The sequence below is a fragment of the Daphnia carinata genome, chromosome 3 (assembly GCF_022539665.2).
Source record: "Daphnia carinata strain CSIRO-1 chromosome 3, CSIRO_AGI_Dcar_HiC_V3, whole genome shotgun sequence".
NCBI lineage: Eukaryota > Metazoa > Arthropoda > Branchiopoda > Diplostraca > Daphniidae > Daphnia > Daphnia carinata.
The window spans coordinates 236,844-251,307 of record NC_081333.1 but is presented as its reverse complement, the minus strand read 5'-3'; the positions used below and the strand labels follow the sequence as shown (position 1 = coordinate 251,307).

The window sequence follows — 14,464 nt, the reverse complement described above, 5'->3', positions numbered from 1 at the left end:
ATATCCCGTCACTGCGCCAAATTTCAATGGAAATGGCATCGTTATGATGCAATGGAAATGTTCGCAACATAAAATCTGGAAAATCCCAAAAGAGTGCAAAAAAGAAAACCGAAATACTAGCACGTAAATGAAAAACCCCGGAAAGACATCACCATCCACTCGGCAAAGAAACCAGGTAGAACCAGTTAGGTAGCCGCGGGAAAACGCTTGAGGCCATTGCACGCTGTTTTGCATACGACTGCGGCTATTACTCGCATATAAAACTGCGAGCAAGACTTCCGATGCGGCATCATTCTCTCGTTTCCAACAGCAACAACTCAACATGTCCACAATAAACAATTTGGTAAATTGACTTTAAACATTAAACATTTGCATTTCAAATTTGTCTAACTAAAATTCTATTCTAAATTTTGTTAAATAAATGTAATAGGTGGTTATCCTTTTGGTGTCCGTTTATGCTGTTGTTTGCCGGCCAACTGAAACATCGGAATCTGTGGACGGGCGTCAAGGTTACAACTTATCAAACCAAGGCCAGCAGATCTCAGGTGGATTTCCCAACGCAGCACCGGGTTATGCAGTTGGAGCCAGTTTCCCTACCATTCCAAACGTTGCACCTGGATCGTATCCAGCCGGAAGCAGCAACACTCCACTCGGACCGATTGCACCTTTCCCAGCCGTACCGGTCGCATCCTCTGCATCGTATCCGGCTGGGGGCAATAGTCGCCCGGCTTACGGATATGACAACGCATTTCCCGATCAAGTCAATTTCTCCGGTGCCGATCCGAACCGCAATGTTGCCGCTAGCGTCTCCGCCCCGATTCACAATCAAGTGAGTGGATTGATTCCATCCAACTTGTCCGGAATCTCTACTAGTGCCTTCTCATCCGTTTTCTCCAACTTCAAAGTTTAATTAGGATGCACACCGTCCAACACACTCCTAAATTTTGTTTGTATAAATTTGTAATCCATCCGTCAATACATTGTTACGTTTCTTGTGTTAAATGGCGTTTAACTCAGAACTTTGCTAAGACAAATTCTATTGCTGATTGCAAGGGGTATAAATAAGAACGGGTCGTTACACGGGATTCTGCCATGCCCGGGAAAAGGTTTAGTTGTTTCTAAGAATATGTATAGTCTTTGCACTTTTGCGGAGTCGCGTCTTTTTAACTCCGTCGTTGTTTCGCCTAGACCAACCCCGTTGCACACTTTGATCACGTGATCGCCTGATGGACATCAGACCATGCTCGCGCGTTTGTTGCCAGGGCAGTTCGAATTGCTTTTCTGAGAGTTCAGTGCAACATTGATATCTGTCGATGACATTTCAATACAGGTAACTGATTTCTTTCCGAGAAAACATTTTCTTAAAACAATAAATTTACTTTAGCCATTTGATATGTCTTCTTATATAAAGGGTAAAGTGACCTTGAATCACTATATTAAGCGTATGCGTTGTGTCAAAACAATGCCTTTTAAGCTTGTTAAGGATCGTTTTACCGATCCAGTTTAAGTAAAACTGTATTACGCAGTAACATAGAGTTGGGGTTGATGGCTTGACATGTCTGAAAATTTTTTTTTTTTTATGCAACAGGTTTCGACTGGCAATTGATATGATTAAAATCTCAATTTATACCTAAAATTAATTCACCACAACCACCACAATGCCTTCAATGTTCCTGAATAAAGTTGTGTTGATAACAGGTATGCCCATTGTCTTTAATGAAATTTTTACAAAACATTTTGATTAATTTTAGTTGCTTTAATTACCAGGGGCCAGTTCAGGAATTGGTGCTGCTACTGCGTCTTTGATGGCTCTTCAAGGTGCTCATTTGATTCTCACAGGAAGGAATGATGCTAACTTGTCGCAGGTGGCAGAGAAATGCTACGAAGAGACATGGAATCGTCCCAAGACAGTACTTGGTATCTAATGCTGAGACTTGTTCTCTGTAAATTATTCACTGATTTATTTTGTGCTTGGCAGGTGATCTCACTGATGAAGAAGATGTAAGGCGAATTTTCCACTCGACTTTATCTTTCTTTGGTCGGATTGACGTACTTATAAACAATGCCGGAATCTTGGAACAGGGTACTATTGAAAGCACGTCGTTAGATCAGTTGGACCGAATGATGAAAACTAACGTCCGGTAAAGCCTCGTTATTTGCTCCTCCAAGCCTCACGTGGTTCATTAAATCTTTGTCATTTTGGAAACTTTATGCATTACAGTTCCATGTACCAATTAACGATGCTGGCTGTCCCCCATTTGATAAATTCTCGTGGCAATATTGTCAACGTATCAAGTGTCAACGGTATTCGTCCGGTGAGTTGATTTAGCAATACGCCTATAGATGGTGTTGCTTTTTTGTATCAACAAATCTCAAACAGGAGGGAATAGCCAAATTTTCAAAGCAATCAGTTATTTGATACAATGCAGTTGATAACATTTTTTTATGTTTAATTTTTAGTTTACCAATGTATTGGCTTACAACATGTCGAAAGCAGCAGTCAACCAATTTACGCAATCCGTAGCAATGGGTATGCAGCTACTTTGCACAGCAAGAGGTTGCATACCTTAAACAACTCTATTTTTTTGTCTTATTTACTTACAGAACTAGCTGGGAAACTTGTTCGGGTTAATGCAGTCAAGTATGATAGATAAATTGTGTCCATTTAGTGGCGTGAACGTTTTAAAGTAATTCTTTTTCCATTGTTTCCAACTAGTCCCGGTGTGATATTGACCGAACTTCAAAAACGAGGTGGAATGACAACTGACATCTACAGGAAGGTACGACAAATGCTTTCATTTTTTTACACTTCTCATTAAACATTTCTGTATTACGAACCACATATTTCTCATTGCAGTTTATTCGTCGTTGCCAAGAGACGCACCCAATAGGACGTCCGGGATTTGCTCAGGAAGTCGCTGAAGCTATCGCGTTTCTTGCTTCTGACAAAGCTAGTTTCATCACTGGTGTCACCCTACCAGTGGACGGAGGACGCCATGCTCTTTCTCCTCGTTAAAAAAGAAAGGCATCCACTTGTTTTGATGATTTTCCTGCCTTACCAACGACCATTTGTCAACACTTAAAAAGGCTGTCATGGAGTTGATGTTCTCTGCTGACAATTGTCTCACCAGTCTCAATGCAATTTTACATTGTTCTTGTATTTCTACTAAAGTTCGTTGAAATTAAAAATTTAGTTTGATTGACATTTCAGTTTACGTCATTAGGTGGCGATTACATAGTCGTGGCCCTTTGGTTCAAACGCCACTTTCTTTTCCACGCAAGAGAAAACCAGGATGTGTCTCCCAACATCGTTTAACTACGCTTTGCATTTGATCTCATCTCCGAAAAAGGGCATGGAAAGAGAAAACTTTCCCTTTCTTCGTTTTCCAAGCTCTGGGCGTTTTTTATTTAACATTTTCTCGTCTGAATTTGCAAGCAACTCGTCATCATTTGAAAGTTCGCACTGAGAAAACTCTCCATTTCATTCGACGCATTTTGTAATCCATTTTCTATTCTAAAAAATCATTTAACAGCAGCAGGTTCATTTATCTTTAGGGTTTGTTCTGCATTTAGACAATCAGTTCAAGGTTCACCCATTGACGTTTCGCAGCACTTGAATTTGGCTATCCATGACAGATATGCATTAATGACCTCGTCCCTTTACCCTCTTTCTCATTTCGGGTGTTCCAATTGACACACGTTCAACTTGAAATAGCCGTGCCCTTTTAAAAGGAAAAGTTGCGTCTATTAAAAATTAAATTGCCTGTGGCTTGCCAAATGATGCCGTTTGTTACACCTACGAGCCAAAAAGAAAGACTATAAAGTGAAAGCTGAAACTGACCGGCTGAAAAAACTATTGGGAGATCTCCCAAGAACATAAAAGAAGCAAATGGTGAGTTCGTCCCGATCAGTTGTCTTTTAGAAGTTCGAGAGTTCAGATAAACGCTGCACGGAAATGCCCAATTTGTGTTGTTGGTACCTGGTGAGTTGTGACGCCCTCAATTGGAATATGTTCTTTAAAACACAAATTTATGTTTGTTCTTAATTTTTTTTTCGTGTATGTGTTGTGTGGAACATGACGGTAGATGTTGGTGGTCTCGGCTGGTTTGATATCACCGATTGTATCGTCTCCTTTGCCAGCAGATCCAGCGCCTGCAGCTGCTGCTGCTCCAGCCAAATCAGCTGCCGCAAGTCCTAGCGCTGGAACGGGCGTCGCTACGGCAAGGACCCACCATAAGAAACATGGATTCGGAGGTTTCGGGTACGGTGGAGGTATCGGGTAATTAAAATTGCCATCGATTATTTTAATTCTACCTTTTCCTTATGTCGTGTTTTTGGTGGTTAAATAGATATCCTGGATTAGGTTATGGATTTGGTATTCCTAGTTACGGACTTCCTCTAGGCTACGGTTTACCTCTGCCTTCTTATCCCTTGTACGGAGGCATCGGGTAAGTTTTAAAATTTCCTCAAATTATTCTACTAATTCAGTTATAAATATGTTGTTGGATTTATGTGATGGAATATAGGTATCCATTGGGAGGATATGGATATGGACTTGGCGGATTCGGTTACGGACTAGGAGGGTTCGGCTATCCAGGTTTCGGCTACGGCTTCTAGAACTTGTGCCCACAAGTCGACATCGTTTGCCGATTTATGTATTTATTTACGACTGCAGTGAAAAACGTTAGCAACGTTTTTTTTTTACACCTGATGGTCATTAAGAAACAATTGTTCCACTCAAACCTGATATAATGACTGAACAATTTCGCATTTTTAAAGCGCCGCAGAAATTTACCACGCCTCAATTTCTATATAGTTTCTATATATTGTACACTATGACCCACATGTGTTATCATTGTCTTATTTTCTCACTCGTTCCCAAAAAATAGCACGTAAAGAAAGGAATAAGAAAATAAACAGCCATCATCGATTCAAGCTGCGTTCTCAATCCATCTCGTTATGCATACACTTGTTTTTTGTTTGATTTAAAACCTGCAATGCGGGAGACAGCTGTTTTTAGTTCTTACGATCTAGTTTGAGTTGTGGTGTTGGCCGACCTCTTCTAGGATTAAAAAAAAAGAAATCATGCGTCAGCATTGTTACGTAAAAAAAAAACAATGTGATAGTGAGAGTGAACATTCATGCCGGTAAGAGAGAAATTGGAGCACGATTGTCTATGCGAAAAAAGTTCATTTTGGATTCAGTTGAATTGCACTAAACGTTGCGATTCAGTAGACCGATTCATTGATGTTTATCAAAACTTAAAATTAGTGCTATTTAATATTAAAGTGGCCTTCAATTTCGGCAGGCAGGAAGCCCAGACATCCGATGTCCTCAAGGCGTGGTGATGCAGTGCATTATTCCTTCTCAACCACACAAAGACAAGGATTTGTATATCCCATGATTATGTTATACCCTGTTGGGGTTTTCCTAGATAAGTATCACCCTTTTGTATTCCGTCGCAAGGTTCACATGTAGGCCATGGTTCTCCTACCATCGGCTTGCATGTCCTGATACCGTGACAGCAGAAGCGCAACATCACGCGTCTTTTTTTTTACTGTCCTTGATTGGGCATATCGCCATGAAAAACACACAGAAAAAATAGAATTGCAAAATTATTGGGAGGTGATAAAGAACGAAATGGGGCGTGGTTTTTCATATGTCTAAAAACAAAAAAGAAATTGGCGAGGATGACTTCATTCGTGAGCAGTTCAGCAAAACTTTCCTCGTGATGATTTCATCGCGTGACGAGTCTAAAAGAAAATCTTTAAACATCTCATGTTAGATAAAATCGTTTCTTTTATGCTAAACGTATGACAAAAAGGACTTGTCATTGTTAATCAAAACATGATTTTAATACGAGCGTGTTATAAAAAACCGAGACTTCCGCCGTAGTCTACAGAAATCTACGCCTAGTTGAAGTTGTCTAAAGGAATTGAGTTCAAGGTGAAGGTAGATCCATTTCGTTCTCGAAGAAACGCTAACCATTTCCCATTATGCTACAACCAGCATCTTTTTTGTTTTCTTTTTATTGTTGTAACCGGCGTTCAGACAGTGCGCTTCAAGGTCGCATAGGCCACTCACGCACCTGGGACACTAGCACCTTATTGATGCGTATAAAACGGTGTTGTTGTTGGCGGTCCCTCGGCATTCATTCTCCGACTCCGACACGAACAGAAGTGAACAGTAGAGGCCTGGACTCGTTTTCTTTGTGAACGAATCAAAAGGAAAGAAATGAAGAATCAGTTTGTTTTCTTCGCTGTTTTGCTGGTAAAAAAAATGAAAACAATTCATTGAGTTCCTCACTAACTTATTTTTTCTTTGAAATTTTGGCGCGGGGTTTTTGAATTCAAGATGATGTTGGCGGCTATTTGGAATGGCGTTTCTTGCGATGAAGGACAGCAAGGAGCAGCAGGGAGATCCGAAGGTGGCGGTGAAGCCCAAGGAAGACATTTGGGAGGGCTTCTAGGAAGTTTGATTGGTGGAGCTGCTTACGGCTATCCCGCTAATTATGGGTACGTACGTATATGAACTGTCAATGCTTAGCATTTGCACTAGGAATCAAAGGTCCACATAAACGATGCACTTCTTTTTTTTTTCTTTTGTGATAGATATGGAGGATACCCTCCGTTTTATGGATACAGCGGATATGCGCCTTACAGTGGCTACGGCGGCTATGGCTATCAGTCTTATCCTTATGGTGGCTATGGTGGTTATGCACCTTACGGCTACGGCGGGTTAGTATTACATTGCAAACATAAGCGAATTATCGATGACGAAAAGAAATTAACGTTTATTCATGATTGGTTCTTACAGGCCGTACTATGGTTAAACCCTTTGGACCATCAGTCTTCCATCTGTATTTATAAATGAATTGACGTAAAAAAAAATGCTGTTGCTCTTTTTCGTAACCTTTAAGATAAAGCCCGGATAGCGTCGTGCCCTTCTTATTTTTGTAAGACCGCACTTGATTTTATACTAATGAAAATATACAAAAAAGAAAAACAAACGGTATATCTTGATGTATTATTTCTAAGCCACAATGATATGGAATGCCGTTTGTCCCTACAAAACGCCTATGGAGATCCTGCACTGCATTTGATGGCACTCTACCTCCCAACAATTCCACATTTTAGCCTTATTTTTGATCCAAAAAGGCCTTACTGTAATTAACTAAAAAGTCGGGCTTAAAAAGTCGTGCTTATTTTAATTTGTTCTAAAACTTAAAAATACTTTAGCGAACCATGCAAGCTACGTATTTCATTCAAAATTCAACAAGGATCACAAAAATCCATTGCATTTTGACGTGGGATTCATAGTTTTTGAGATATTTGAATTAAAAGATGTGCTTCTTGCACGTTAATTCATATCAGGTTAAAACTAAAGCCGCCCCAACGTTCGATGATGTAATAATTCTAAGTTTTGTATAGAAAATATCTAGGAGAGTTACAGAGCATGCGTCTGTCTCTATATGAGACTACTTTCTCCTCGTTTGCTATACTTCATGTATATTGCAACGTGCAGAATAAATAGAAAGCTGCTGTCGTTAACCCCGATCTGTGTCTCGGAACCTCCATACTAATTTCACCTACAGATCGTCATCGCTTTCATTAGCAAAATGTTGTGAGGGAACGCTCCCCGTTGCGCATTATGAGCGAGGTCGTTGGCTTTCCCGAAAGCTCGTCTTTTCAAACGATAAGGGCATTTTTTTTTTTTTGCGAAATGAAATCGAAAAAGTCAAAGGTCTACTGGCTTTTATAATGACATTGTGTTTAGGCTAAATGTCACGACGGGAACTCGCCCATATCCGCTGCGTTCCACAAACAAATGAGCGAAACGTTAAACGCCATTATTATTCTATCAAGTTGCGTGTTTCTTAATGTCTTTGCACATTTGATGACGTGGATGATAGAACATCCGTTCAAAAATGTGGTCAAGGTCTTTGACAGCATCTTGTGGAACCCATTTGCGAACCCACCCTATACTCAACATTTATTTGCATACGGCAGGTACGGAAAACGAATTCTTTAAGCCTAACTTTCTCCTATGGATCACCTGAATGTCCTTTCACCTTTGCAGACGCCTGAAAAAGGGAGTCTGATCTTTTTCGAAAACTATCAAAGAGCTTTCCTTTAGAAAGTCAAATCTCGAATATGTTTGACTTACAGTCGCAATCGCGTGCGGTGCGCAATTCCGACCTTTGTCTAGTTTGTTGTATTCTTTTGCTTCCAGTTCACAGAATTTCTCATTTATTTGATTGTAATATTAAAAAATACGACTTCCTCCAAAGAATAAAGTACCGGTCATTTCATTTTTGGTTCAAGGTGAAGGTGGAAGAATCACAAAGATGTTGTATCCACGTCGTTGTTGTTATTACGTAAATCTTTACAGACACTGTTCTTGCACAAAGGGGAGCTATCGATATTGTAGTCATGAGGGAGCGAGCACATTATGCACACACGAACGAAAATCGAAGGACATGTGTGTAAGCACAAGAAATGCAGGATGCCTCCGCCAGGTATACAAACTGCCAGGTATAAAACCTCGTCTGTCGACCAGCATAGATGAACCAGTCGAGTTCTATCTTCGAGCTTTCTCCCGCAGTTACACGCTCGATTTCTCCCATTACGTTTCCGAACACAAGTGCGTCCAGGTGACACAGTTTCAGTGCGAAAGATAAACTAAAAGACATCCAACATGTTATACGTCACTCGATGGATTTTGGTATTGAAAATCTAATCATAAATCATAAAAACCCAAAGTTTTAAACGATTTTCTTTGTTTTATTTAGGTGATTGTGGCGGTGTGTTGGAGCACAGCGTCAGCGGAGGAACCGTCAGCAGCTGGTAGTGACCAACAGCCTGCGGGGAGGAATCTTTTGGGCGGATTCGGAAGCATTTTAGGTGGCAGTGGTTTCGGCACGGGACTAGGAGGATTCGGAGGGGCATCCGCATTTCCATCTTACGGTGGATTGAGTTCACCTTATTCTTCCGGATCGCTTTACGGCAGCCAAGCAGCGATCGGTTACAACCAGCAGAGTCTTTACGGCCAACAGGCTGTCACTGGCTATCCAGGCTTCGGACAGCAACAGTTCGGCGGTGCTGGACTGGGTGGATTCGGTGCCTCCTATCCAGGAGCTCTCGGCAGCGCCGGTTATGGCCAGCAAGGATTCGGTGGTGGATCTCTTTACGGGGCTGGTGGATATCCTAGTTACGGAGTTGGAAGTTATCCAGGTTTGGGTGGTGCAGGTTTCGGTTCTGTAGGAGGTTTTCCTGCGAGTCTTTACGGCCAGCAGAGTGGACTCTACGGCCAGTACGGCCAACAAAGCCCTTACGGACAATACGGCCTCTACAATCAACAGAGTCTGTACGGTCAGGGTGCTTTCAATCCGTACGGCTACGGCAGCCAACAGCGGCCTTATCGTTCATCTTCGGATTCGTCTTCCTATGAAGGCGCAAATTCTGCAGTCAATGAACGACAATAATCACATTTTTAACTGATACTAATTAAATCATGAATAACATGTTTTTTTGAACATTTTTGTTATCATTACAATTTGTGACTTAAATTAATTCTCACGCAATATAAACGCAATTCATTGAACTAAATTCAATTTTCCATTTTTTTTTCTGTAAAGAAGAGAAAAACAAAAGGTTGTATTTTTTTGTTTGGACCAACAATGAGAATAACAAAATAGTAAAAAAAAATGTCCAAGTATAATTCATATCAACGATTATCTTTTCATCCGCACACAAACGCGCAAACACACACCTGGAAAAGGGAGGGAGTGGATTAAGGGAGAGAAAAGGAGTTTTCTTTTGTTGCTATCTTTCTTTCATATAGTCTCGTAAAAATCTATTTTTTTTATCAATATAGGAAATATGATATTGGTTGTATAAGTTTCCCTCACCCGCACATTTTAAACTTCACTCCATTTCTTTAATAACTTCTTTCGTTTTGCAATTTTTTTTTGTTTGTTGCTGTTGTTGTGGCGCTTAAGATTTTGAGTTTGTTTTGTCTTCTTGTTTCTCTCAATCAAGCTCTTCTTTTCAGTATTTTTATTTGGACTTTGCAGCTCCGCGTTGGCGCAAGCTCTTGTTTGTGTTTTGGTCAACTTCTGGCAATTCGCTGATTTCCTTCTCTTCTGTGCTCTTCTTGCTAGCCGCCTCACGAGCCTTCTTAGCCTTCTTGTCTTGTTTGGCCTTCTTAGCCTCAGATTCGGCTGTGGCCGTCAATCGAGAAGCTTCACGGCGTCGGCTCAAATGGAAGGTCAAGAAGCGTTGGAGCATGTAGACTTGGAGTGAGACTACAACAGCCAATCCAGAAACTCGGACAACAAAGCTAATTGATTCGTTGTCGGCCAGACCAAACCAAAAGGTTGAGACGGACAGGATGATGGAAGCAAGGCGAGTGACAACAAACAACGTGTTCCAAACGGAGAATGCTGCAAAAAGAACAGTAAAAATGGTGTGTTTGCGTGAATTTCAATTATTTGCATATACCTTTCGTGGCGACGGAAGGTTTATCGGCAAAGTGGAGCAGCCGGGCGACGTGGAAGACTGTCTCGGCGCCATAATGAAGGACGAGAAGGCAGAGAGCTAGCCGGGTAAAGTTCATCACGTAGGCAGCGGCAATCGTTACCAAGTAAATGGTAGCATAAGTAATTCTTGCTGGCATATCTTCTTTCTTGACCTTCTGGAAGTAGAGTTCTGGGTAGCAGTGAAGCCAGTAGGCCAGTTGGACGATAAAGAAGAATTTGAACATGAAAGTCATGGCAATGTTGGGGTAATCCCTCCAGAGAGCTGAGACGTTGAATAAGAGTCCTTCACGGAAGATGACATCACCTCCCCAAAGCACTGCCACAACGTAAAAGATCAACAGTTGGCCAGACTCGTTGAACTTGCTTTGCTTGACTTTCGACAAGTGCAACTTGGTCTTGATTTTCTACATTCGTAAAGGAGAGTCATTAAATTAGAAACAAGTTGCCCCTGATTAATGTAGCTCAGACTTACATCTAGAATGTATTCCTGAATCACAGCGTGAACAACAACCCCAATAAGAGTGTAGAAGAACACTGCACAAAGATCCTTAAGACCTGTTGTGTAAGTCATTTCTTGTCCATATGTTAGTTCTTCAACAGGTGTCGCATTGTGATGCATCGCAATAAAGATTGAAGCGAGTGGCTGAGTGGTCTGCCAACAAAATAAATCCAATAATAATCATCAAAAGAATGTGCATATAAATATACGAGATATTTACCTGGAACATCAGACCGACGACAAAAACCATCGCAACACATGAGACAATGTCGGCATGATTCTGAATCACGAATTCATGGCTGAGAATCGGAGGGTTTTTAGATGAAGTTTTGCGCGGCTTCACAACCATTTTTATTTAATATGCTAAGTACGTTAGGTTAATTTGATGGTTAAGGGGAGCTATGACAGGAGACTAACTCCGGGTCCAGCGGGAGAGAGAAATAAGCGGGGGGAAACGATGAACTCAAGAAAAGCTATGTGAAAGCAAATACAGACCAAACAGCTGGAGCCGGTGACAGATTCGAATCACACCGATACCCGTAGGCTATGCCACAAATGCCACGTCAGATGGCAGAAGAGCAATGCCATCTAGTTATGGAAATAATACGTGGTTTTATTAATTTACTTATCTATTCAGAAATGAGTTTGGTTAAAAAACAGTTTTTTATTCAGAATCATCATAATTAAATAGTTCTATAACAAATATCTATCAAATACATTCAACAAAGAGCAATTAGCGTGAAACCTCAGGCTATGACGGTCACGGACGCATTCAATGCCTTCCACGTCTCATTTCCACGTTTCAGGGGTGAACGCTTTATCTCCATCTGTAGGAAAACGTCCGCACTTTTCTTTCTGATTAAATACTTTAGTCAGTTTTTAATAAATGATGATTTAAAAAGTAAGTAATAAAAATAATTTTCAACCAAAACTGAATTTAAAAATTAAGAAAAAAATACAAGAATATATTTTTCTTCGCATTATAGAGAACGCGTTAGTTTGGACTTTAGCCTGAACATTAGGTGGTTACCCATAGCAACGAATAACCGCGTATAAATAACATGATCTTGAACGTTTCGATTACCACTTTTCTATTCACATCACTCATTTAAAAGCGAATATCTTTGATAGACTGCAGATGAGCCATAGGGATGCTCAGAACAAGTATTTGTCTCGGAAGCTATCAACTGCTACAGCCGAAGATCTTAAAAATGAAGCATTCAGGTATAGGTGGTTATTTTGCAATAACACACATCCCAATGCTCATAATATGTCTTGTCTACCGTTAAGGCGTAAAATTATTGAAAGTAGCATAGAAATCAGAGAGCTAGAATCTAAACTAAAAATGGCATACATACTGAAAGAGAGAAAGAAGCAACTGGATGAAAAAGAATCCTTGAAGGTGATGGAAAAGGTCTGTAAATATCTGCATTCATTTTGCTGTTACTTTTAAGTAAACTGTAATTAATAAACAAATTTTTTTTTAGCAAATTACATTGCAAGAAAGAGAAGAGATGGAAAAGCAGCTCAAATTGGATCATGAATTAGAAATTAGGAAACTTCTGTATGAGAAGTGGAAAAAGGAAAAGTATTGTCAAGAACTGGTGAATCAAGCCCAACAATACAGGGCTGCCAAGCAGCTTGAGATGTTGGAAGAGCGGCAATTGGATGACATTTATCTGCAAGAAATTCTCATGGCTGAACTGAGAAGAGAACGACAGTAAGAGGAATCACTGTTTTAAGTAATGAGTTATCCTGAAACAAAAAATTTTATTCCAGAGAGCGAGAAGACCGAGAGCGAAAGAAGCGTCGCCTAGCAGAAGAATTAGACCATTGTATCAAATTGCAGAACCAATGGAGAGCCATCCAGAAGTTTATTGAAATGGAGGAAGATAGGTTAATTGAAGAATGCCAACTCCAACGACGTCGATTGAGTCAAATGCAGCAGCAAGAAAGGAAAGAGAAAGCCGAGAAACTTGCTGCTATCCGCCATCGGCTTCAAAAAGCTTTGGAAGTCGAAGAGGTACATAATAACCACATGATAAATAACAATGCGTAAAAAATAAAAAATTTTCAATGAAATATACATAGCGCCGGCGCCGTGAACGAGAAGAGTTATGGATTGAATATGGCTGTGAAGAGAAGGAAGAGCTGGAAACTAAAAAAGCTGAAGAACTAGAGAAGATGACTCAAGCCCAAAGAATCAAATGGAATGAAGATATGGCTGAACAATTGCGCCAACTTGAACTGAAAAAGAAAGCGCAGAAAGAAGAAGAACTTAACGAACGTTTATGGGTAAACATACTCGCGATTCCCTAATACCTAGCAAAATGGGCTTGATACCATTCGAATTTTTCTGATAGATGCTGGAGCAAGCCGCGATGGAGGAAAAGGCCGAACGAGAGGTCGCTGAACGAAGGCACAAGGATCTAACGCAATTGCAGAAAGAGCAGGCGGCCTTACTGGAAGAGCGACGTCAGCTGAAGAAATTGGAATTCGCTGAGAAGAAGGAAGAACGCCGCATGGAAGAATTGCGTCAACAGGCCGAGGACGAAGCAATCGCAGAGGAAAGAAGAAGAATCTTGGAGCAGCACGCTCCGCTTTTGATTGGTTTCTTGCCACCTGGTCTGTTCCGGAACATGGCAGAGATGAGTTCGCTACCCGAAAACATTCAGGCCCAGTTCCGCCGTCACGTTCCGATTCAAGACGATCCAGATTTATGGTAAAATCGCAAATATTCTGCTTTACCTTCCAGAAAATACCAATGTCTATGTGATAGTTTCTCAGTTTTCACCGTTCCACTCACCATTTTCCTCAGTTAAAAGCTTTTCTTAGTATATTTTGAATTTATGTACTTATCTTTGCATAGTTGTAGTCTTTGTATATCGTCTTATGCGGGTTTGTTGGTCCTGATGTGTTTTCATAGTCCAATAAACCTACAGCAATTTTAATGGTCAAGTTACTTTTGTTATTTGCCAGACAAACATCGTACAATGCTTGTCTGATTGTATTCAGTTGTTTTGCGTTTGGTAGGTGGAATATTTCACAACAAATTGTCCAATGCTTTCACATATGTGAAGGATTTGAATTGATACGATATTTGTATGCTGTACAGAACAATAAACTAAAACATCAGTCAATCATTGTAATTAATTTTGGTAATTTTCTAAATTAGCTTTAGAGTAGTCACTCATAAAGGAAAAAGGCTACTAGTATAAAAACTTATTATTTAAAAAAAATTATTATTAGAACATTCTTGCGCGATCAACCATATATCACTAAATTCACAACTGTTATAAAAGCTAATTTTATTTTATTAACTATTTAGTTTAACCTTTGTGGTAAAAACAAAATACTTTAAAAATGTTAGCAGAGGTAGCAGACTGTGTGTACAAGCCTCAGCAGGCGATGTTTATCAAAATAAG

At 40.3% G+C, this 14,464-nt stretch overlaps 7 protein-coding genes and 1 long non-coding RNA gene across 8 annotated transcripts; 6 read left to right on the top strand and 2 right to left on the bottom strand.

Annotated features, from left to right (window-relative positions):
• Positions 1-185: 185 nt before the first annotated feature.
• LOC130692814 (uncharacterized) lies at positions 186-1,002 on the top strand. The gene is made up of 2 exons (XM_057515898.2): positions 186-343; positions 431-1,002. The coding sequence occupies exons 1-2, from the start codon at positions 323-325 to the stop codon at positions 908-910; spliced, it is 501 nt and encodes a 166-aa protein (XP_057371881.1). The 5' UTR covers positions 186-322; the 3' UTR covers positions 911-1,002.
• Positions 1,003-1,168: 166 nt separating this feature from the next.
• LOC130692807 (3-oxoacyl-[acyl-carrier-protein] reductase FabG-like) lies at positions 1,169-3,205 on the top strand. Its single transcript, XM_057515889.2, has 9 exons — positions 1,169-1,330; positions 1,589-1,698; positions 1,768-1,917; positions 1,979-2,141; positions 2,222-2,315; positions 2,461-2,530; positions 2,605-2,641; positions 2,717-2,780; positions 2,858-3,205. The coding sequence occupies exons 2-9, from the start codon at positions 1,659-1,661 to the stop codon at positions 3,014-3,016; spliced, it is 777 nt and encodes a 258-aa protein (XP_057371872.1). The 5' UTR covers positions 1,169-1,330; positions 1,589-1,658; the 3' UTR covers positions 3,017-3,205.
• A 627-nt stretch (positions 3,206-3,832) lies between these two features.
• LOC130692819 (shematrin-like protein 1) lies at positions 3,833-4,935 on the top strand. Its single transcript, XM_057515904.2, has 4 exons — positions 3,833-3,982; positions 4,086-4,279; positions 4,350-4,448; positions 4,527-4,935. The coding sequence occupies exons 1-4, from the start codon at positions 3,956-3,958 to the stop codon at positions 4,615-4,617; spliced, it is 411 nt and encodes a 136-aa protein (XP_057371887.1). The 5' UTR covers positions 3,833-3,955; the 3' UTR covers positions 4,618-4,935.
• Positions 4,936-5,884: 949 nt separating this feature from the next.
• LOC130692825 (shematrin-like protein 1) lies at positions 5,885-7,009 on the top strand. Its single transcript, XM_057515911.2, has 5 exons — positions 5,885-5,946; positions 6,052-6,270; positions 6,355-6,515; positions 6,612-6,737; positions 6,817-7,009. Exons 2-5 carry the CDS (start codon positions 6,235-6,237, stop codon positions 6,830-6,832), a joined length of 339 nt encoding a protein of 112 aa, XP_057371894.1. The 5' UTR covers positions 5,885-5,946; positions 6,052-6,234; the 3' UTR covers positions 6,833-7,009.
• A 1,552-nt stretch (positions 7,010-8,561) lies between these two features.
• LOC130692810 (uncharacterized) lies at positions 8,562-9,608 on the top strand. Its single transcript, XM_057515893.1, has 2 exons — positions 8,562-8,724; positions 8,792-9,608. Exons 1-2 carry the CDS (start codon positions 8,698-8,700, stop codon positions 9,482-9,484), a joined length of 720 nt encoding a protein of 239 aa, XP_057371876.1. The 5' UTR covers positions 8,562-8,697; the 3' UTR covers positions 9,485-9,608.
• A 342-nt stretch (positions 9,609-9,950) lies between these two features.
• Positions 9,951-11,581, bottom strand: LOC130692801 (translocating chain-associated membrane protein 1-like). Its single transcript, XM_057515881.2, has 4 exons — positions 11,260-11,581; positions 11,013-11,192; positions 10,503-10,944; positions 9,951-10,444 (listed from the first exon to the last, which is right to left on the bottom strand). Exons 1-4 carry the CDS (start codon positions 11,386-11,388, stop codon positions 10,059-10,061), a joined length of 1,137 nt encoding a protein of 378 aa, XP_057371864.1. The 5' UTR covers positions 11,389-11,581; the 3' UTR covers positions 9,951-10,058.
• Positions 11,582-12,077: 496 nt separating this feature from the next.
• On the top strand, positions 12,078-13,990 carry LOC130692799 (meiosis-specific nuclear structural protein 1-like). The gene is made up of 6 exons (XM_057515878.2): positions 12,078-12,263; positions 12,330-12,453; positions 12,527-12,759; positions 12,819-13,062; positions 13,131-13,334; positions 13,403-13,990. Exons 1-6 carry the CDS (start codon positions 12,178-12,180, stop codon positions 13,763-13,765), a joined length of 1,254 nt encoding a protein of 417 aa, XP_057371861.1. The 5' UTR covers positions 12,078-12,177; the 3' UTR covers positions 13,766-13,990.
• Positions 12,883-14,230, bottom strand: LOC130692836 (uncharacterized). Its single transcript, XR_009001575.2, has 4 exons — positions 14,032-14,230; positions 13,362-13,975; positions 13,127-13,286; positions 12,883-13,045 (listed from the first exon to the last, which is right to left on the bottom strand). It is a non-coding gene; the product is annotated as an uncharacterized LOC130692836 (long non-coding RNA).
• Between the last annotated feature and the right edge of the window lie 234 nt (positions 14,231-14,464).